This window comes from Neopsephotus bourkii, unplaced genomic scaffold, assembly GCF_033783945.1.
Source record: "Neopsephotus bourkii isolate Nb327-2 ecotype Australia unplaced genomic scaffold, CSIRO-AGI_Nbou_v1 NB_1120, whole genome shotgun sequence".
In the NCBI taxonomy this organism is placed as follows: domain Eukaryota; kingdom Metazoa; phylum Chordata; class Aves; order Psittaciformes; family Psittacidae; genus Neopsephotus; species Neopsephotus bourkii.
In genome coordinates, this window is record NW_026901606.1 from 3305934 (window position 1) to 3329415 (window position 23482).

A 23482-nucleotide genomic window follows, 5' to 3' on the forward strand; every position below is an offset into this window, starting at 1 on the left:
TAAGGTTTACTATGAAGCAACCTAACAGCCTCCTGCAAGAAACAAGGGGAAGTATTACTCCTTCCCATGCAGTCCTGATGCATTCATGCTATTTCTAAGCTCACTGGACCCTTCCTTACAAAATGATTCAGCTTAGTAACCCAGCAGAAACCTACACAGCTTTTTCCATTCCTTTCCAAAGCAATACAACTCACTAAATCAAAGAGATGCAATTGGAGCAATCTGACCCTCCTTGCAATCACAGACTGAAACTTTTCTTCATTCAGCCACTGAAGCACCCTGAAGACTCAAACCAGTGATTAACCTTGTGTGAAATGTCATCTTGTATCATATTCCCTTCTACCCAATCTAACATGGATTGAATTAACCCAATTGTTAATTGATCAAGAAAAACATAAGGGGTTATTAAAATCAGAAATAGAGACATAAGAACCTAAGAAGCTGTCAGGATGTCGGACAAGAACTATTTGTAAAAGTGAAAAACCTGTGAAGAGCTATGTCTTGATAATATCACTTCTAACTCACAGCAGTCCAAGAAGACTAGTAGCAATTATTGCAAATTTCAACTGTAAAAGATTAAAGTTTGATCCCAAAACCAAGTTCCTGTAGTTATCTGTGATTACTTCGTTGTATCATTATGTTCTTTGTTCTTTTACACAGGTTTTGGTGCATAGCCCAATAAAAATAAACAAACAAACAAAAAACCCACAAAAAAACAAACAGGTACACTCAATGAAGACTTAGATGTTCTGACATTAAAGAAAGCCCTCTCTTAAGTGCAATGCCACTGATGCTCAGTTCTACTAGAATATACAGTCAAGACACTGGAACAAAGTTTTGCTTTCTCAAACATGAACAAAAAGAACCTAAAATATGTTATTTAATAATTGCTTTCATGAATAAACGCTTTTTGAACACCATCACCATGACCATAACCAATGCAAACTGTAACTCCTAGTTTAGGCTGACAGGGTATAACACTACAGGGTCTTCAACACAATCTAAACTACATTTAAATAAGTGTGTACACACCACTCTTAGCAGTGAACAAACTTACCTTGGTTCACTATACCTCTAGGTTCTGGGAACAGAAACAATGCATGCAGCATGCGAGGCCGTCCAGTTTGATAGTCTAGAAGGCAAGAAATAAGACCAGTTGAGAGGACCACTGCTGTGCTTAAAAATCCGGTACTCAAAAACCCACTAAAAGAAATAACCAAAACCAACTCAAAACCAAAAAACCCCCAGATATGCATACCATAAGGGGATATCATTTGCCAAGGAGAAAGAAGAAAAAGGAATCCTCTGTCCAGAAGTGGTTTCACAAGAACCTGTTTTCAACCAAAAAGAGGATATGGTATCAAGCACAAATACATGTTCACTACTAATACTCCTACTGTTTACTAATGGTAAGCTAAATTTCATCACGGGCACAGAAGTGCCCAAGAATATGCCAGCTAAGGAATTCCATTAAGATCATGGATCTTGTAATGCACCTTAATTAAGAGTTAGCAAAATTATTTTTTAAAACAGGAACAGTAAAATCTGTTGCACTCACAAGTTTCTCTTTCTCTAGTTTGTGAAGTAAGCTCTCAAAGTGACTACCAGAACGGGACTTTTCCACAACTTCGTACAGGCTACAGTACATGCCATTCTTCAACACTGACACGATACAAAGGTAGAGAGAGAAGGTAAGAAAAAAAAACATCAAACAATACTGTAACTCAGAAAACTTTAAAATTCCAAATTTAAAAAAATTAAGCTGGAATTACCTTCTCTTGCTCCTACATAAGTTTCTTTGTACAACAGCGCTGGTGAGATCTTTTTCTTCAGTTGATCAATGCTCACAACTTTTTCAACCTCCAGTTTCTCTGGACTGGAGAGGAAGGGGGGGGGGCAGAAGGACGTAAAAAAAAGATAAAGATCTCTTTACACCCCCCCCCCACACTCCTACTGTCATTGATCAAGTAAGAACTATTCAATATATACTCTTAAAAATCAGTTCCTTGGACTATCCCATGAGCCAGTGGAGTTCACTCCTGCAAAAGGGGCGGGGGGGGGGGGTGTCATTTCAAAGGAAAAACCAACCACCAAACAAAAAATTGGTGCTGACAGTATTGTGTGCATGCACTAAAAGCAGCTCTGGATACACACTACTCAAGAGTCTAGTCTGGCATACTTAAAGTGTCTAATCAGTGTGTATTTTAGATTTTCACCTGAATACATCCCAAATTCACCAGTCCCTACTAAAAAGAGTTTTAACAAACCAATATTCTAAACGTGCTGTTGAAATGGAAATACTCACAGTTTGCATGGAAGGAAAGGACGTGCTGCTGATTTCAAGGAAATGTGGCACAAAAGTTTGCCTTTATTCCAAAGCTGTCCCCTCCATAATGTATAGTTGTATTTATCTAAATTAAGATAGAGAAAGGAAGATTACGTGAAACACTTTCAGATTATCTTAAATTTTACTGACTCTTTCTGTATTTTGTGTTGGTTTGTGAAGCAGCTATAGGAACATCTTGATTTCGGAAGTTTAGCCATAATGTTAGCATGGGTTGCTGTGCTACTTGAAATCTGATGCTGTGTTGCATGAAGTCCCTGTTCTCTGTAACATGTTAGCCTTAGTCCTTACTCTCTAGAGCATAATCAGAGTGCCTAGGCTCTATTGTATATAGGGTGAGTTATGTGACAACCTGGCAAGGTAGATATCTAGCGGGCCAGCTTGCAACAATGTAAGATTAGGGTGTCCTTTAGTTGAACTGTCCTCATTATATTCTCATTATACCACTAAAAACCACCCAGGTGAAGACCCTTCCTTCACGCAAATCACTAACCAATCATTGAAACTGGGAGTACACTACCTTGTAATTTGTGTGTATAAACGTAACAAGGAAATGGGCATGGGGTGTGCCTGATTTGTGGGGACTCCACCTAGCACCCAGGGCTAGTAGTAAAGAAGTGCCTGCTTCTTAGTGCTACATTAGCATTAAGGAGTTTTACTCTCCTGACTTCTGGTGACAAAATCACGTGTGGGACTGAAAGGAAATGGCAATAAAAAGGCAGTGAATCTCCAAAAGCAGTATAGAGAAAATTAAGTACTAACACCAGAGCAGATGACAGTATGTTAAATAGTAAGCTAAAAGGTAACAGTATTTACAATCCTGGTAACAGTATTTACAATCCTATCTTGTTTTAACCTGCTATGAGCAGATTAAAGGAGGTTACTATGTCACCGGTACCTATCTATATAAGCACATCCGTGATGCCAACATCTGTGGAACAGTATCCTTTGTCCTTAACTGTCAACCATTTTCAAACATTAATATTTTACCGGAATGAGGTTCAAAAGAAAAGCAGGGCAGAGGATGATAATAATTTAAATGCCACTGAGCAGGAGATTAAGCAGCAGAATTTAGGTTCTTACTTCACTATAATTAGAAAAGGAAGGGGAAGGAAAGACTTGATTTGGTTTAGTTTTGGTTTGTTCTGGTAAATGAAGATGTACATTAAGGTATCTGATCACCCAGTATCATTAAAACTCAGGTACATAGTCAGCATAACTAAGTCGGTTAAAGACAAATAAAACTACATGGGGAAAAAAGCCTATAACCTTCCATAATCACCACCATAAAAGCAGTAAATTTCAATTTATTCTTACCTGTTATTCTATCTGCGTTGAAGCTGTTTGATCTATCAAAAAGAAAAAAAAAAGGCAGAATGACTAGGTTGAAGCAGAAACTTCTGGCTACTGAATTTGACATTAAGGATACTTCATCAGTCTCACAACAAAGCAACACTGATAATTTGCCCTCTAACCTCAAGCTATCAGGCATTTTGATCACTATTTTTTAGCACTACATGGTACAGTCCCCACATCTTGATGCCTTCCTATCAGCATAGCTTTCGTATTGTATCTGTAACCAATTGCTCACTTCAATATTCTCTCCACAAGCAGGAAGACACCACCACAGTGACAAAGTACACAGAAAATACTTTTGGAATACTGTTGTGGTTCGAGCCCAGCCTGCAACCCAGAATCACGCAGCTGCTCACTCATTCCCCCCTTTCTTCCTCCCACTGCTCCAGGAGGGATGGGGAGGAGAATCGAAAGAATGTAACTCCCATGAGCTGAAAAACAATTTAGTAACTAAGGTATAACACAAAACCACTACTGCTGCCACCAACAGTAATAATGATAAGGGAAATATCAAGGGGAGAGAATACAACCGCTCACCACCCGCCAACCGATACCCAGTACAACCCGAGCAGCGATCTAGCCCTTCAGGTTAACTCCCCCCAGTTTCTACACTGTGCATAACATGCTGTGGTATGGAATACCCTTTTGGTTAGTTTGGGTCAGGTGTTCTGTCTCTGCTTCCTCCCGGCTTCTCCTCCTCCCTGGCAGAGCATGAGACTGAGAAAGTCCTTAATCAAAGTAACAATGCTCAGCCACAACTAAAACCACTGGTGTGTCATCAGTGTTGTTCTCAGGCTAAAGTTGAAAATACAGCACTGCACCAGCTACTAAGAAGGAAAAAATTGATTGCTACTGCTGAACCTAGGACAAATACCAAACAAAATAATGCTGTGAACATTTTTAGGCCTGAATTTCCTCAGTTAACAAAAAACAAAAACAAAAAAATCCCCAAACTACAACAAAAAAAAAACAAAACCCCAACCCACTGTACATGGGTTCCATCTAGGCAGAGGGTGTGTAGGTGAAGAGAGCAGCAGAACTGCTTCCTACAGGGGCCAGCTTACTGCATGAAACCAATTCTGTCACCTCTTGCTTTGCATTAGAAATATTTATTATTCTAAGTCCCTGTAGCATGTCCATTCATATTCACCTAAATCACTTGTAAGCTACTGCCAAGAGCTATAAATCCTTCATGCTGCATGCAGCCTTTCCAAAACTCACTTTCTAGCTTACCTTGGTGGAGGAAAGTGTTTTGGTAATGGCACCATTTCATCTTTGTAAGTAAATGACACGACAGCATAAGGACATACATGTCTTGGTCTTCTCCTGATTTCATCAAAGCCATATTCATAAAAATAGTACTAAAAAAGAAGTGACACAATGTTTATTACAAGTCTGGTAACCTGTATTTTGTAAATACACTAAAATCCATGACCTTTCTTCATTGAAAGGTGTACTCTGATTCACAGAAGAGCTTACAAAATATACCTCATGATTCATTGTTTAAACAAAGAAAAGAAGTTTGTTTGGAACTCATTATGCCATACATTAACTGGTATACAAACCAAGTTGTAAGCTACTATAATAAATCACATCTATGTTTGTTTTACCAATGGCCTATTTCTTCAAAAGGTGGTATTTTAAAAAAGCTTCTAAAGGTCCTTCTCATATGTACTTTGTTATACAATCAATTAAGGTCTATTTCCACCTGCTCCTCCATCCTCTACCAAACACTGACAGAATGGACAGTAGTTCAGGAGCTAATCAAGAGTGAAATAGTAATTTTGCAACAATTATTTGAAAGTATATTTTTGATGAGGTATGGGACAAATAACAAAAGAAATCACTGAGGAAAGTATTTCTACGAGTTTTGGAGTCTATCCTTAGTGCAGTCACAAAACTCTGATGTTAGAGAAAAATGTTAGTTCAGGCAAGTTTGTAGTGAGAAATGAAAACATATATTCATCTGCCAGCCACCTGACTCAGTGCCCAGCTCTGACTTACAGAAGTCAAAAGAAGCTGCAATACTAAATAGGACACTTTCAAGTTAAGTATCCTGAAAACTATGGACTTGACAGAATAATCCAACGGCAACAGATTACTGCAGTGAACAGCTGGAGGAACAGAAATGCCTGGAACTGATCCCATTTTGTCCTCCCTTCCCCATCTCCAAACCTAAGAATGTGGTATGGGAAAAAAAAAAAAAAAAAAAAAAAAAAAAAAAAGGAAAAAAAGGAAAAAAAAGGAGGGGGTGGGGGAAGGGGTAGAAGGGATGAAAGGAAAGAAAAAATAAGAAAAATGCTGTTCTTTCCTAGCCAGTTTTACACTTAAACTAAACTCCTCGTTCTCTCCTCCCCGGCCAACATCCCAGTCCCCATATATGTTCCCTAGCTATCTCGTACTCCACCTACATCCTGATTTGAAGGAGCTCTCCATCAGGTCCAGGTACATATATATACACACACATATACATATATATATATATAAGGGAAACAGGAGAGACTGACATGTTCTTAATTTCTACTACAGACATGTCTGTGTTACTGCTAAACATACACCAGACTGCAGCGTTACAGGGCATGGTCAGTGTTTGTTACATCTTCAGTGATTTTATCTCCATCCTGTTGTAACTGTTTATCAAGTCTTAGATAATAAATTAACACATGCACAGCTTTCTTTCACCTGTGTGAGTTCGTAGGCTCGATAAGCCAACAAAGAGGTCACTTTATTTGCATTCTTTGAAACATGACACTCATGCTTTGGTGTTGGATCCAATGCACTCTTTACTGTTGATTCCATTGCTTTCATACCGATGTGGTCATATATGCTTTTCATTTTTCCCTGTAACAAAGCAGAAAATTTGTAAGCATAAGCTTTTTCCTGAAAACTGGCAAAATGCTTCAAGTACTAAAGTAAGTAAGACCACGGAAATGAAAACAGGCCATTAAAAAAGCAACTTATTTAAGTACATTATTTTCATAGAAAACACACAATTTTCACCTTCTATTAAAAAATATGACTTTTTTAAAGCTCAATGTCAATAGATTTTAAGCCTGTAAGGGTTCTAGTTTCTCTACAACCAGCTAACTGTGTAAATGGAAGCTGAGTAAGTTAGGTTTAAATCACCTTTATTTTATCATTGAGCAACAGAATCCTTCAAGAATAAGCAAGGTAAATTTACCTTTATTATTTTAAAAACAATCACATCTCCAGTTGTTCCAGCTTCCAGAGGATTAGGCTGCAATAAATCAGCATACCTGGAGATATATACACCTGAAATATAAAAAAACCTCAACATATTATGGTGAATATAAAAATCATTACAAGTTCAACATATAGCAAACAATAAAGATACAATAATTTTTCTGGAGCAAGATCAGTGAAAGGTTGAAAGGTTGCAGCTTCAAGACAGCAGAGTAAATGTTTACTGGCACAAACACCAGTATGAAACACTGCAGCAGAATATGGACACCAGCTCAGTTTAAAAGGAGCACACCCACACTGTTATTAGTGTTGTGTCTAAGAGGCCAAGCCCTGCCCAAAGGCTCTAGATACTGTTTTCAGGTGGGGCTTTTTTAAAGAGCTAATGTTCCATACAATGCCCCACTGCAGAAAGTGGAGATAAGCACCAAAGATAAGATAGTGAAATAGGGCAAGAAAACACTGGCATCTTCAGCAATCTTTCATCCTACACTTGACAAAAATAGTTTTGGAATCGTAAACTGACACTCAAATGGAAAGGTAAAATAATTTATTGGTTTTCAACACTTCTGCCATAATTTCGTAGATCTTTTTAAGGCCTCAGACACATCTGTTGCTCTAGTGACTACCTCAGATCAAGTAACTGCAACTGAACTGAGTTACTCAGAAAAGCATCCATTTTTGCTTAGGTTCCTCTCATTCCAAGTCTGTATTTAACTGCTTTTATAAATTGCTCCTGAACCTTTACTGACTAAGGTAGTAAAAAAGTATACACTCATGTATCTTTGCTCTCCTCACCTTGCATCTATCCTGCTTTCAACATTCATACTGTCACCTCTGTAGCATGTTTCTATTTTAAAAGCTTTGCAAAACAGGAATTTTGCATCCTGCACTTTCAAATTTTTTAACTGTGACTCTTTCAGGTCTCCAGTTCATCTATGCTCTTCTTGGACTTTAGGATCCAAGAACTTTAGCTGTATCTACATCAATACTAAGCTGAGCTGCAATTGCCATAAAGAATTTCTGAATAGATGCACATACATAGGTACAAACACAGGAGCACACAGACTTAGACTGCATTAGTTCCTTGGCCTCCCTACTTTACAGGGAAGACACAATATACTGGTTCAAGTTAAGCCAAAATGAGAATTAGGTCTTCCCTGCAGGAAAGGTATTAAATAAACTAGTTAAAACCAGAGTTATGAAATAATGTCCTGATGTCAATCTACTCTGCTAAGAACAGTTAAGCTGTGATGATCCTGCACTAAGTGACAGAAAAACGACAGTTTACACAACTGCATCACATTATCTGCCAACTCACACTGAACAATACCAGCACATATAATCAAAAGATAGTTACCCATGGAAGGACTGCCGAGAATTGTTATTTTGGAGTGGCCCACCTGCAACCCCTTTTCACATATGCTTTGGATCTGAAGAGAACAGACATTTTTATTTAAGCAATTCTATCTGAAAAGCCAGAATATGAACAGAACGGTGAGAAATGACAATTACACAATTTTAAACGAAATTCAAAAACTAAATCAAACCCCTAAAACCCTCACAAACAAAACCCAGACTGAACTGCAATATAAACTATTAAACTCTAGAAGTGAAATGCTCAATATAAAGCAATTACACAGATTCACCTGTAACTTAGGAACAGCCTCCCTATACCTTAAACACACTTTATGAACGTTACCTGTTTTTAATACACAAAGCAGAAGGAAACCTGGCAAACGATTTAATACTTAGGAAGTCCCGGCTCTGTAATAGCAGAAAAACAACAAGAACTCCCTGTCCATCACTGCTATTAAAGATGTATAACCAAAGAAGAGACAGAGACAGTAAGGTCCATTTTCTAGTATTACATGTTACCTTCTCCTTAGGGTAACCTCTTCTTGATGCAGAAAAAAATCAACCAACCCAAAACAATCAGGAACCCCCAAAAAATCTACACCGCCAAAACTCCACTGCAATGAAAACATACAACACTCCTTTTCAATTAAAAAATAAACACAAACCCCCTAGAAACCAACATGCCATCCAGAAATCTCCTTTAAGTTATGAAGCAGAGCCTAAAACAGAGAAGATACTTTACAGAAACAGGCACATGGAGCACCTCTAATAGCAGAGAATAAAGGACTTAAAAGGTGACATATCATCTCTTTCCAATGTTGCAAAAAAAAAACTTAGTGATTGTGTCAATAAAAACATTCAATTTAAAAAACAAAACCAAGCTTCTAACTGAAAAACAAGAGAAAGAATTTTGGACAGAAGTTTTTTCTTACCTGAGGTCGATCAACCATCAGAAAGGCATAGGTTTCAGAAAGTTCTTTTTCTGGGCGACCATCAAATTTCAGTTCTCTGCGTTTTTCTGTGTACTATTAAGCAGAAAGTTATTAACCCATAAGAAAAATTACTTGATATCACATTCAAATATCAATGTTCTAAAGCCCCATCTATGTTAGCAGATCCAAGTGTACAAAAATAATCAGAAGAACAAGTTAAATGAGACTATAGTATGCTAAAATTCTATTTCATACCCATTGCACCATAGAAAAAATGTCATTGGCTTCATCTCCCCAGAGATTTAAGGAAGAGACACTCCTCAAACAATCCTGCACAGTAATGTTTTATTGTTATCTTTGTAGCATAACTAGCTACAAACATCCAGCTCAATGCCTTCCCTATCATCTTTGAAATAAGCCTTTTTCTCTTATTAGAAGCAGATCATTATATTTCAGGTTCCACATGTACTTTTGCAGTTGCACCTCACTGCTACTCAGGTGGTTTTCCTCAGTTGCAACACTCGTTAGTTGTAACTGTGTTACAGTAACGAATAAAAACAAATACACATCAGAGCTTACTGTACAGTTTCAAGATAATAATTACAGCAAACCAATTACATATTCTATTACAATATACGTGAAGCTTGTTGGCACTGGGACTGAAACCTTATTTCTCAGCCTGGATTTAAGAGACGCTGTATAAGGTACAGCAGAACTGTTTTAACCAAGCTGCTCAACTTACTAGTTCAACTGATCACCTCTTTCAGGTGGTACTTCTTAGAAAACAACAGTACAGAGACTGTGTGAACTTAGCGGCAGAAAACAATTTTCATCTTAAGTTTCACAGGGAGCATCAGGCCTTTCAGACAAGGCACTGTAACATCTTTCCAGGTTATTAAAAATGCATAAAATTTAAGAAAATGTTTGAAAACTTAAAATGCACAGAGATGAGCAATGCCAAATACAAATATTTTTTTTAGTCTTTTTGAGTATCCGTCAGGCAAGATATTTTATCTATGCACTAACAAACTTGCCTGAAAAATAGCCGTTTACACTTTTGAGGATGTCAGTTTGCAATCATGAAGCCCATGAGTACAAAATAATCTCTAGATATTTGCCTCTGGAATCAGAAAGGCCATTAAATTTCATTTGACTTGTACCTTATTCATAAACAGAAGCCATAAATATACTCACTTCCTTTTCCAACAGTTCACTGTGAACTAAGCTGGCTCTCTTGTAACTAAAATTGGACACTGAACTTGGTTCCAAGTAAGATGAATGCAGAATCTTTACAATATCCTCAAATTCTCGAGATCCTACAGCCACTGGCTGGAAGAGTGCTATAAAAGAGAAGAAGACAAAATTTATTTGTATTTAGAATTTAGAATTTAGAATACAAAATGCCTGAAGTATTTGAGAAAGATGGAATTCGGGGGTAGAAAGTTTAACTTGAAGTTGCCTGGAATTATAGCAGCTTCAAAAAAATGAAAGAAAACAAACCACATTTCCTTAGGAGTTGTTACTCTTCAACAGCTGGTTCTCAGCAGCTTAGAAGGGAAGCACCTCAAGTCTGAATTTACCCTTTGAAAACATCTGATACATATCACAAAACACTGTAATTAAACTTTTATAACTTTAATTAAACTAATTAGCTCTTAATTAAGAACTACAAATTCATCTATATAAAAACCTTAACAACAGATTCATAGCTCTGACTCTCTTTAGAGCCCTTGCGAGGCTTTTTGTTTGTTTGCTTATCATAATAAAGCTAAATATGTATAAATTCAACACTGTCTGAAGAAGTCCAATTAGCTCCTGGTACTAAAAACACACTGCCTGTGTTCATGCTTTATCATCTTACCCTCTAATGAGAACTGCTTTAGAAGGACAGCCTTTCATTTCCTGTTGTAGAAATACACCTTCCAGGCAAACCTTTGCATGAAAGTTTGCACAGCAAAGTGTTCATCTCCCCAAGCTGCTTCAGTTGTATCTGGGTACTGAAGGTGACAAACTGATCAGAAGAGCAACCTGAGAGTAGGCCAGCAGAGAATCTGAGCACTAGTACAGAGAGTAGCGCCTAAGAAGAGCATACTTCCCAGGAAACTGAACCAGTCCAGTATGGCAAGTGTTCTTCTCCTCAGAGTAACTTCCAAAATGCTCACAAGCAGCACAGTATTGTTGTGGTATTTGCAAACTTCAGAGAGTCAGCATTCCTAGCACATATTTCTCAGACTGCTTTTGCTCTTTTTTCTCTACCAGAATAAACCCCCAAACCACCATCACCTGAAAACACTAGAAGTTACAAGAGTTAGGAGTAAACTATAGTAGTACCAATCTCACATAAAAGACAATCTACCATTATTCAAAAAACAAATTAAATTACATCTTCAAGTTCATTAAATCAGATGGTAGTAGATTCAGACGGCAATTTCATCATTTGCAAGAAATATTTACTGCATTAGCCTCAATATAAACCAAGTGTTCTGAATAAAAACTGACCTGGTTTATCTAGTAAAAGCTGCATTCACACAAAAGAGTTTATAATATAATACCCCATGCGCAAACCAAAGTAAAGCAATGATTCCCAACACCAGCAACAACAAATAAGTCATTTTTGAAGAGTGCAAGTTATGGAAGCGATAAGAAACCATTCTTATACAACATCCTTTACAGTAACAACACCTTCATTCTTGAAAAGCTGACAGCAATATGGGAGGAAAGATAATTGGAAGAAAATGAAATTCTCAACTTTGTATTACTAAGATTGAATGCATTTGTACTGAAGAGAAAAACACCAGTAAAATATAATAAAACAAACCTACTATAGATCTACACACACTGGAAAAACACCTCCCATCCCCACACACCTCTTTACTCCTTCTGACAAGGAGTTACCAAACCCCACTGTTGTGGTGCAAGAGTTTCACATATTGCCTGTTCCTCTTGTCTCTGAAAGGACCAGTGAAGGCAGCAAGGTATCAATGCCAGCTGCATGTTCAAATTTCCCATTTTCATATTGGTGATTCCTGTATCTCACCCCTTCCCCCTAGAAACACATGCTCAGCCAAACACACCCTATTTCTTTCATCTTCAACCCAGGCGAGGACAAAGGCTACAGGACTAGCTAGAAAGAGTCACCACAAACTATACACAATGTATTCCCTACTTCCCAGACACAAATCTAGGAAAAGGCACATTATTACATTGATTAGGACCCTGCTATTCATTCAAATATTGTCAATTACGTTCCCATTTGTGTTTAAACATTTCCTGCTTTGCAGAAAGTTCTGGCAAGAGAGCCAAGACAGCCTTGCCCAAGAACAGCAAGCTACAGAGAACCTAGTATACAATTATCTCTCAACAGATTTATGGAAGAGCTCTACTTAATCCCCTAAATTACTGAATACAGCAAATTAGAGATTTTTTAAAGACTGTTGCCTTTTTTTGTTTTGTTTCTTAGCAGAGGACTAAGAAATACATTTTACTCCTATTGTTACATATTATTCGATAATAATTTTCTTGTTCTTCACCAAATTTATATCCTAGACATTCACCAGAGAGACTACTGAAGGCAGCAAAAGGTCCGTTGCTATGCTGAACACAGATGAAAACTGAAATATTTTAAAGTACACGGGCATAAAAGTCCCTTTTGAGACTCCAATTTTTCAATCTGAGAACATATAGAGCATTAAAACAAGGCTGACTCCTCCTAAATGATCACATCAGTGCAAGAACAAGATTCTACATCCACCTTTTGATGAGAAAATGCTGAACAATCCAAAAACGTCACAGTAATGGAATTTCTGTTCCTTTGAATGTGCACTGTCCAAGCAATACAAAGTGAACAGAAACAGCAACTACACTGTTTATGCATGAAGTAAACTCAGCAACTATAATCTTGCTGTAGTTTACTTCATGCATAAATTAAGAGTGATTGGGTTCATGATCTGATGCCATCCATTGTCTGGGACAAAGCAGCACGAACAAGGTTTGTTGAACGTGTAATCCTCACAGAAAGGAACACGCTACTTATGTTCTGAAGATCCCTTATAAATACCAAATTTTATCACCAAAATCAATTGTTCACCTGCCACCTTTTCATAAACAGTACTAGCAGACAATCCACATTCCGTTTGAAAACTAGACAGCACCGACTAGGAATTTCTCTGGGGCAGTCTGCTAATTTTGTGTCTATTGCATTGTTTTTCTGAGTTGCCAAATACTGGATGGAGCATGAAATAACTACTGAAGTGACTAAAGGACAGCACTGTAACCATTAAACTAAGTTATTTAGCTTTGAATTTCAGATCAACTATCATATATGGCAGTCAAAAAATCTGTCAGTGCATGGCATAAACTTTTTTTCTTTCTCTCCTTCCCACTCATCATATGCTCTCAAATCTACTTCCCAGTTGTTCCAGAACTTGAGGCACCGCAGTCTTCAGGTTCCTACTAAAAACCTGAAACACTAGCCAATGAGTTAAGTGGCACAGCAATACTTTTCAATTTCTCATTGAAAAGCACTCGTATTGAGGAGCAGCTATTTTCCAGGTTACAGGCAGTACAGAAGAGCTCATACCTCACCTAGTAGTAAGCACTAAACTAGACCTTCCATGGGAATCACCAAGCCTTATGTCCACAAGCAAATGATGAGATTAAGCTTGTCTCCAGTCCTACATAAAAGACAACAGTATGTACGTACATATTTTTCAGGCTCACTATACAAACCTGATGTTGGTATGCTGCACCTTTATTGACCTGTGTAAATTAAACTGATTTATGTAGGGACTAACTTGCAGTATCCTTATACCACATACAAGTAAACTATTATGGGGTTTGCTGGATTGTTCTAAGTAAAAATAAGCAAAAGAATATTGGTTTTGTTCAGTTTCTACTCAGTGTATTGTAACATATGAGTACTACTAGGTGAAAACTTGTTTTAGGGAATATAGCACATAGTCAAGGGACAGACATTAGACTGGATGATGTTCAGATGTACGTTCATTCCCTACAGGCTTTACACTTCCCTTTCACAGCAGTCTGAATCTTCAACGTAAGAAAACAGTTTGGAGCTAGAACTTCGGTTGGTTTGGGGTTTTGAGTGGTTCTTCTAAGTCAAAATGTGAAGAAGGCAGCAGAGACATTCTCCTTAAGGAAACCTGAACTAACTTTTAAGTGAACTTAAGAAAACTACCCATTCTGTTCTGACAGAATGCTAGCACTCTTGACAAACAAGTGTTCCTGCTACAAAAACTTCACTGAGAAGCACCATTTTAAGTTTTCATTTTTTAAGACTGACACAAAAAATGTATGGTGTTAACAGATCATAACATTGTTACTTCTATGATTTTTTCATCCCAAGATGTCTTTTGCTTTAAAGAGGTCTAAGCAGTTACCAAGTCCAAGGATTACTTAATGAAATCCCCAGGTAAAAATATCAAGCAGTAGAAATACCTCTCGACCGAAGATACGGAAAATGAGCCATCAGATATTATTCAGAGAAGAAAGGACAACCTTGACCTCCAAACAAGTATTTCTAAGACTTTCATGGATAAAAGCAAGACCTTTTTCCCTGACTAAGCCTAAGAAACAGAAGTCAGTTAACTTGGCAAATTATGGAAATAAATGTCCAGTATTAATCAACAAGCAACCGACTGAATCAGTTTGCTACTTGAGCATGTGTTTTGGAATTGTCTTTTGGTACAAGGCCCATTCATACAGTTCAGCAAGTTCAAAAATGCTCTTCCGGTAGTTTACCTTGAAAATCCATTTTCTTCATCCTATTAAACAAGGACCACTGAAGTTTCAGGCAGACTTGGAAACTGAGGAAGATGTGACAACTGAATCAGAAGAGGCCATGACAACAGGCAAAGTACTAAGGTAATAAGAAGACATAAGCTACTCAAGAGAGAGTAACACCAGTACTAAACTGTATGTCCTGGGAAAGCAAACTTGCAAGACAGTTCCAAGTAGGAAAACCAATTCACATACACCTTAAGAAAGATTCTGCATGACAACCAACCACAGTTAGTTGTAAGAAGTATGTTTCTTCCAGATGCATTTCCTCACATCAGCAAGGTTCTGCTACTTTCAGTCCCTCGTCAGTCTCCAAATAGAGGTGAACATGTCAATTCCAGAAAGGCTAAATAAGCAACTTAATCCTGGTTTTTAGGACTTCATGGTTTGGGGTTGTTTCCAGAACACATTTTGGTAAAAAGAAAAAACAAAACCCAAACAAAATCATCCTGTACAGATTTTATAACCTATGCATTACAGACCAGTCTTCACAATCAAAACAGCAGGTGTATCTTTGTATGGTATGTCCAGGAACAAAATGGAGATTTAAAAAGCAGAACAAGGACAACTCCAAAGCAAGGAAGTATGGAGGAAGTTTGCACATGTATTGTGCATGCTGGAATTCAGAATGTAGTCAAGAGAGGTCTTTTGAGAGGTGGCATTATGATTAACAAGATGTACTCAAACATTTGTGCTAAGCCTGTTTTAAGTGTATGCCACTGCAACGTTAAGATGTCCTATGCACCACTGATCTTAGAGCTTAGTTCCAGACTGATTTAACTGCATCATTTCCCCAATGCCAACAGAGAAACTGGCTGGCCTCATCATGGTGGCAGCCCACTTTGCTAGTCTTGCCTGTGACAGACATGCACTTTGTCTTGTGGTATCACAAGATGTAATACCAACAATAATACGCAACTCTAAGATCAAAAGCACCATGGATTTAATGGAGAAAGGTCTATTTGGAGAATTCTGGAAACCCTGTCACAATATGATTAAAATACCCAAGCAGCTTTCTGTAAGCTGAAAGGGCAAGAATAAAAGTACACTAAAAAGTAAGCCCTTCAGAATTAGGTCAAGTGACCTTGACTTTAGTGAGTGAATTTCAGAAGCAGTGAAAGAATGGCTTCCCCTTCTAGATGCCACAAAAGCCTGATGTTTCAACTACAGTCGAAAAACTTGTTACACACCATAGGAGATGGTTATGCACAGGCAAATGATGAATTAGATCACCCAGAAAGGTATTCTGCAGGTTTCTATCCACACTGGAACTAAATGCTAGAGAGGAACTTCAAAAGTCTGTGGTTAAGTACTAAGCGTATCTGAGATATATTTAAAGGTATTCAAACATAACCACCCCTAGGTCTGACATATGGAAGTACAAGAGGCACCATGTTTTATCCAGACATTTTTCTGTCAGATGAATAAGACTTTTTTTTTTTTTTCCCCCTCAAATCAACCCAGTCCTTTTTACAATGTATCTGTGCCAGACTTGTTCCCCTTCATGGGGTGGCAATGGGAAAGAAATGGAAGGAAAATGAGGATATTACTGCCAAAAAACAGAAGGGAAAGACTGGATAATGAAATAAACCTACCTTCATCTCTTCCTTATAGAAGAAAACATTTCAAGAAGTTAGATGTTAGACTCTTCTCTGAAGAACTAGAACCCTATGAGAACACGTTTGACTTTTTTTGATACATAAGAAGTTACTAACACCATGTTGCAAAAGGTCAAGAACTGAGATTAAATTTCTGGGAGAAAAGAAGGTATGTCTTCGTGTCACTTAATAGAAGATAAGCAGAAGCCAAGGGAGTGTGATGAAAAGCAAGAATCACCACAGGCTTCAGAGGAAGAGTTACCTGGGAACAGAAAACCCAAACAAACCCCAAAACAAACCCTGGACACTTGGAAGGGGAATGTTTCCAAGGCTAGGCACGTGAACGTGGGATGTTCACTTCCCTCCTGCCAAGGAAGGCACATACACTACATAAGAAGTCTTCTGAGTATCATCGATGAAGGACAATTATGCTCAGTATTTGCCAGTCTACCCTAAAGAGGATTACACTCCTCTCCTGCAGAGAGGAGGTCAGGGGGAAGAGGAAAACGAATCATCTTCTCTGTGTGTCCATGTCCCAGAGAACCATCTTCGCCGCATGCGACTGCCTCTCCAGAAGCACAGCCAGGATCAGTACTCAAGCCCACCCAGATCACGTCAAGCGTCTCCATCCTTTTAAAGCAACAGTCTGAAATTCGAGTTTTTGTTTTTTCTCCTCGTGGCAAAATAAATACGGAAAAGAAGGAGGAGTAGGAGAAGAATGTAAAAGCCCCTCTGACACTGAAAATCTCATCCCCAGCAGCTTCTCTAGTCCAAACCATGCCACAGCCTCCTCCACACCCGCAGGATTTTGCATGCAGTTGTGTGAGGTGCATAAAGAGCCTATCTAATGAACAAGATGAAGAGGGGAGTGAGGGAGAGAAAGGAAGGAAAGGGAGGGGAACAACCTTTCTTTTCTCTGCTCTTCCTGGGAATGTGAAAGTTCCTTCTAACATGCAGATCTTCTGGGAGCTTAGGGAGAGGGGGAGGCCCCCCCAGCTGACTGCTGAGCGGCTGCTGCTGTTGTTCATTTGCCGTTGAGATGCTGCTCCTGCGCTGGCTGCTCCTAGCAGTGATGCTGAGGTTTGGGGGGACCTTGTCCTCAGCAGCAACAGCAGTCACCAGCAGCGCCTCCCCACTGCTACTGCTCTCACAGCGTCCGCCATTTTGTGTGCTGCGCTCGGCAGCTCTAGGACTCTCCACCCCGACGAGGCCCGCGCTGGTCTCCGTCCGCTGATGGTGCTCCGGCTCCATCTCGTCACCATTAAGCATCACGGCATCCGCCATTCGCTCCTATCTCCGAGAAGCGAAAACTACAGCCCGCGTCTCCTCTTCCTGCCTCAGCGAACTGTTCCTTCCCCGCGCCCATGCACCGCTCCCATCCGCTACTGCTCCCCCTCCGTCCGCTCGCTTTATGGCAACCCCGACACCCCCTCCCCGAGCGATAACATGGCGGCAGCGCACGCGGGCAGGGGGCGGGGCTGCAGCCAGTCCAGCTTAGCCAATCCGCTCGCGGTACGGTGGGAGCCGGCACAGCCGGTGTCGCGATGGGACCGCGGGCCGGTGTGGAGGGTCCGCGCGCGGAGTCGCGTTCAGACTGCCCGTACACCCCGCCGCCGCCTGGGCGAGCCCCGGCAGGCCTCGAGAAAGTTCCTCCGCCTCGCGGCCGCCCGCCGCCGGTCTGCTGGGCTGGGGCGGAGGCCGCCTCCTCGTTTCCCGCTTTCCTTCTACCAGCGGCTGCGCCTTCCTTCGGCTCTGGAGAGGCCCGAAGCGAGGGCTCGGTGTCGCAGGTCCCGGTGTCCGTCGGTGGTTGCGGCGGGACGGGTGCGCACGCAGTGCCCTGGGGAGAGGTGACAGGGAATGTCGCTGGGATAATGCCACATACTTCAGCCTGCACTTCGCAGGCGGCACGGCGGCAGTGCCGTGAAGTGCCTGGCCCACTGCTGCGGCACAGTGCCCAGGTACTTTCGCCCTCTACCCGGACAACAGCCGAGCCGCGCACGAGGTTATCGCCACAGGCCCCCGGAACAAGAACTGGTGTGCTGCCAGCGCCAGTGCCTGCTTCTCCCCCCAACGTGAGGGGGTTTTCAGTACATTGGACACAATGAAAAAAATCTCCAGTTTGAAGAATACAAAATTATTAACCATGAAGGACAGGCATAAATTGTCCTATACTGCAATAGAAGTTGGGATAGTGTCATGATTCATTAGAACAGCACCAAATAACCTTCCCCACCCAGCAGCTTCCTCTGCATTGGGGGCATACACTGATAAACTGTCTTTAGAGTAATGCCTTTGGACTAACACATCTTCACTGTAAGGAGTAATTCTAATGAAAATACCCAAAAGTATGAGAGACAGTTCTTAGTAAACTGTTAAAATACAAGTTTTGTTACACTTTGAGGACAGAAAAAGCAAAGGAAATGTGTGTTATTGCAATGACTTTTTAGTTCTGTAACTTCATTGAACTTAACTCTTACACATTTAATCAAGTGCATGTAGGATCATGACAAAAGACAGGCTCTATAGCAAGGGTACTTCAGTGACAATAGCTACTTGTATTCCATGCCTTGCGAATCTACAAACTGCAAGCAAGTTTCAACGTGAAAAAACAGAATGTGCAAGTAACAAACTGACCTTCTTCAAAAAATAAACAACTTCAGTGTCTCAGCAGTAAGATAAGGAAATACAGATCAACTGAAGGCCACACAATCCACTGCTCATATACCAAAGAGTACTATTTTTCAAATGGAGTGAAACCGAATGCCATAAATGGATGTGGTGCTATTGAAGCTACATCAGGAACTGTTTTCCAGCAGATTTGCTAAGGAAACTGGGATGGTTCCATGCAACATGGGTTTTTTTCCAGTGCAAGAGCTGAGTAATAAGGTGAAGCTGTTACAAGTCTTGTTTACACAAAGAAAACATAAGATTGTATTTATGGACCCAAGCATGACACAGTAAAACTGTGTCACATTGTGACAGAAATGCTAACTTTAATTATTTCTCTCTCACAACATCAATATTGTCTGCTTTGTATTCTGTAATTAAAAGAATAGTGTGAGTGCATTTAATCCTTGTGGTCCTTGCATAAATCAGCTTTTAAGGAAAAAAAAAGGCTTCAAATATTATGCCAGTAACTGGCATTTCAAAACAATAAATAATGAGATGTCATCACACTTTTGTTAAGTATCCAGCTTTGCTGGATTCCTCTGTAGTACTCCAAGGTGTTTCTGCATTTTGTGGTCCATCCTACACCTGTATTGGAGGCCAGTATCAAAACACAACTTTAACACTTACCTCTGCCACCCCTGCTGCAAAGCTTGTAACTTCTGGTAAAAGAAGGGTATGAATATGTGAGAGCCAAAGCAAAGACCGTTCACTGGCAACTCTGAGGAATGAACTAAATTGAAAAGTGCCTGCTGAAAAATAACAGTGCCTAGGAAATGAGAATACCATGTTTAGTTCTACAGGTAACTCACAAAACACTGAAAGTTTTGTTTTCCTTGTTAAAAGTATACTAGTGCTGTTGAACAAATGCGTATTTCATTACTTTTATCAATTATCTTAAACCCTGATAACTGCAGCCATTTATACTGTCATCTCAAAAGCAGCTACCAAGCTTAAATGCAGAGTTTTACCTATGCAAGGAACAAATATTTTCACCTAGCCCTTTTATTGATCACTTTTTAGATTAGCTGCAAATCAGAAGACATAAGTAACTTATCAACCAACAAACGGTTTGGTGCTAACAGTAGCCTCCAGGGTGTTAAGCTAAGCTAATAATTATTAGTTTCTTCTTAGAAGTCTTTGGGGAGCCGCCAAGTTTAAACAGGGTAATTAGTATCTGTAAGTACAATTTACATAAATTACAGAAACATAACACCAAACATTTATCTAATTGCAGAAACATTATCCAGAGGTAATAAAACCCACAAATGCTGTGTTCAACCTATGGGTACATTTAAGATTGTGTCCCTGAGAACTTGATGTCCTGCCTCTGTGAGGGTTCAGTAGTGCTAAAGAGAATATTACAAATGAGCCAACATACTGTCACAGTAATTTTGCTGTGTTTTACCTCATTCAAATGGAATTTCCACCTACAAGTAAAAAAAAATAAATACCAGAATACCAGTCTAGTGTTATTGAAGTCTGTGTTGATCCATCATGCATCTCCAAAGACACCAACCCGTTTTATTAAGTTTCATTTGGTAAAGCTGCTAAAATCACATCCAGGCTGTGTATATCTTCAGTGTATAACTGCTGAATGGGTTGTTTAGATTTGATTCTATCTGGCTGCCTGCATTCACAAATGAGCAATAATACCCTAGTGAGTGAGGCTGGTATACTCACTCTCGTTTTACACATATCACAGTATCACAGTAGGTTAGAGATTGGAAGGGACCTCAAAAGATCATCTAGTCCAAATACGCTTCTTTGCTGTAATTTCTGAAAACATCTAATGATTCTCTTGTGCTACATCCGTCTAAATCATTATTTGAAGGTCGGAAAGAAGGGTGGTGTTTTGTCTAGAAGGGATAAGTTAAATAACAGCAGTTATCAAATATGGAAAATGCCATTACAGAGATGGAAATATTTTCCATGTCCTTGATGACTAGAGTGAGGTTTAAGTTGTATCAAAGGAGATTTAGGTTAAATGTTAGGGAAACTGTCTAGCAGTGGAAGTTGAGTGCAGGAAAATAAGCTTTGGGGACACTCTAGGATTTCTTTAGCTTGTGCTTTAAAGTTAGGTAAAAGAAATTTCAGAAGGGGTTCATATATTTAATGTAGGTACTTGCAACCAGATCATCTATTCTCATTCTCTGAGAATCACTGAAAAACGCTTTGGGCAAGGTAAAAGAATTTTTCAAAAGAAAATGAGCTTTTCCAGTAGCCATTAAGTTGTTGCATATAGAGGTAGTAAGTATATATGACTTCTTTTTATCCTTAGGAAAACATATTTTTTAGCATGTATATATGTATATACACACACAGAGTACATCTATTTCCTTGCTTGCTTGAATTATTGTAACTCTATTGACATACTGTTTACATTAGATGAGGACCTATCTACAGAAAATGAACATGAAGAAGAAACACTAAGTTTAAACTGTGTATCTTCACCATATTCCAGTAATTCTGGAATAGATCTATGTTTTATGTATCAACTATAGAGCCATTCCAGTAAGTTCTACAAGCACTAAAGAAACAACTACAAAAAAAAGTAACGGTAGGAAACTGCTGTCTACTAAAATGACCCTGCAGCTCTGAGAAGTATGCTTACTACCACTTTTACAATAAACACTTAAAAATAACCCTAAAGCATATGTTTACAGTGTATTTCGATGTGCTCAATAACTTAATCAGTTAAGTTCAACTTGCTTAATAAGAAGAAAACCCCATAAAAGTGTGTATCATAACAAATCCAAAAAAAGGTACGAAGTCTTGCTTATTTACCAGACAACATACAAAGAGGTTTTCCTCACCACTTGCTTTAAAGAGATACTTGTTTGCAGTTATACAAAATTATTGTAGGCATTCATTAACACAAGCCTGGGGGAGATCATCACAAACATTATAAGGTTATAAAATCTGTCATAGAATCATAGAATAGTTAGGGCTGGAAAGGACCTTAAGATCATCAAGTTCCAACCCCCCTGCCATGGGCAGGGACACCTCACTCAAAACCATATCACCCAAGGCCTCATCCAACCTGGCCTTGAACACTGCCAGTCACCTTACTGTTTTTCTAGTTTCTGGTTTCTATAGTTTCTGCGGTTTCTGTGATTTGCCAAGCATTCAACCACGACTCCCTGGGCTTGCACTAAGTGGTTTCCCTCCCAGGTATAAGGCAGCTGCAGATTCCTTTGAATCTGAAATCAGATGATACTTAAAACGTTAGTAATAGAGATTGACATAAGATTAATAGCCACAAAAGACACAAGACTGGAGTGCATGAGGCTCCATGCTGAAGGAGAAAACTTGGGTGCTTGCTCCAGACGTTACCTCAGTATTCTTTCATGAAAGCAGATTTAGAAAAGCAAAATATTATTTAGTCTAAGCATATTGTTACAGTTTAATTGAAGAACTAGAAATTTCTGTTTTACTTTCAAAAAAATTATGCCAGTGCAAAACACATTTCTTCAAATGTTCAGTGCTGACTAAACTTTTGGTGCCAGGAGATCAATGGTAGGAGAATTGTATCATTAGCTTTCTTCATAGACCATACAGAGAGGTACCTTCAGAAAATTCAGAGACAAAACCTAATTTACACACTTGGAAAGAGCTTTAGTACCATTTACCGTCCACGGCAAAAACCTGTGATCATAAAAACCCTGTGCTGGTAGTAAAAATGCCTATAATAGTAAAAAGTGAGACAAACAGGGGATGTAGTCTCAAACTTGGCTCTGTAAAGCCATGCATGAATAGCAGAAATTCACCTAGTACTTTTTTCTAAGAAATCTGTGATCCTCAGATGAAAGCCTGAAACTTTCTACTTGTATTAAAAACAGATTATAATTAATAAATTTCTTAAAATATTTTAATGTAATCAAATCAGTTCCAAAAATAAGCATTTATTTCCAGTAGATGGCAGCATCAACCTATAGAACAGATTACATTATTTTAAAGTCAGTATTTGTGAATAAGCAGGAACTCTGGAACCCCTTATTCAAAGGAAACAAATCTTCCACGTATGTGGAACTGGACTGCTGACTGTGTTACGTCCTGACTGGGTGTTAAGTACCAGTCAGCATCACCATAAAACAACAGCATTTTCAAAAAGAGCCAATCCATTAAACTGGTATGTAAAAGCTCTGATGTGTCCTTCAAATTCAAAAAATACCTGTGGAACCTCAAGCAACGTGGTTCCCACTATGTCAGAGGCATTCCTAAGGCAG

At 39.1% G+C, this 23482-nt stretch overlaps 1 protein-coding gene across 4 annotated transcripts in view; it reads right to left on the reverse strand.

Annotated features, from left to right (window-relative positions):
* The window catches only part of TASOR (transcription activation suppressor), a 32018-nt gene extending 14072 nt beyond the window's left edge, over nt 1–17946 (reverse strand). For 2 of the 4 annotated variants that reach the window (XM_061362414.1, XM_061362413.1), the window contains exons 1-13: nt 17492–17946; nt 10387–10532; nt 9193–9285; nt 8262–8334; nt 6882–6973; nt 6383–6541; nt 4934–5061; nt 3662–3693; nt 2306–2411; nt 1773–1876; nt 1559–1662; nt 1259–1331; nt 1058–1132 (exon numbers count right to left, since the gene is read on the reverse strand). In XM_061362414.1, the coding sequence (XP_061218398.1) occupies nt 1058–1132; nt 1259–1331; nt 1559–1662; nt 1773–1876; nt 2306–2411; nt 3662–3693; nt 4934–5061; nt 6383–6541; nt 6882–6973; nt 8262–8334; nt 9193–9285; nt 10387–10532; nt 17492–17870 (1564 nt within the window). In that variant the 5' untranslated portion in view covers nt 17871–17946. The remainder of the gene's footprint in view (nt 1–1057; nt 1133–1258; nt 1332–1558; nt 1663–1772; nt 1877–2305; nt 2412–3661; nt 3694–4933; nt 5062–6382; nt 6542–6881; nt 6974–8261; nt 8335–9192; nt 9286–10386; nt 10533–17491) is intronic. The other 2 variants (XM_061362412.1, XM_061362411.1) reach the window with 2 other exon arrangements.
* Between the last annotated feature and the right edge of the window lie 5536 nt (nt 17947–23482).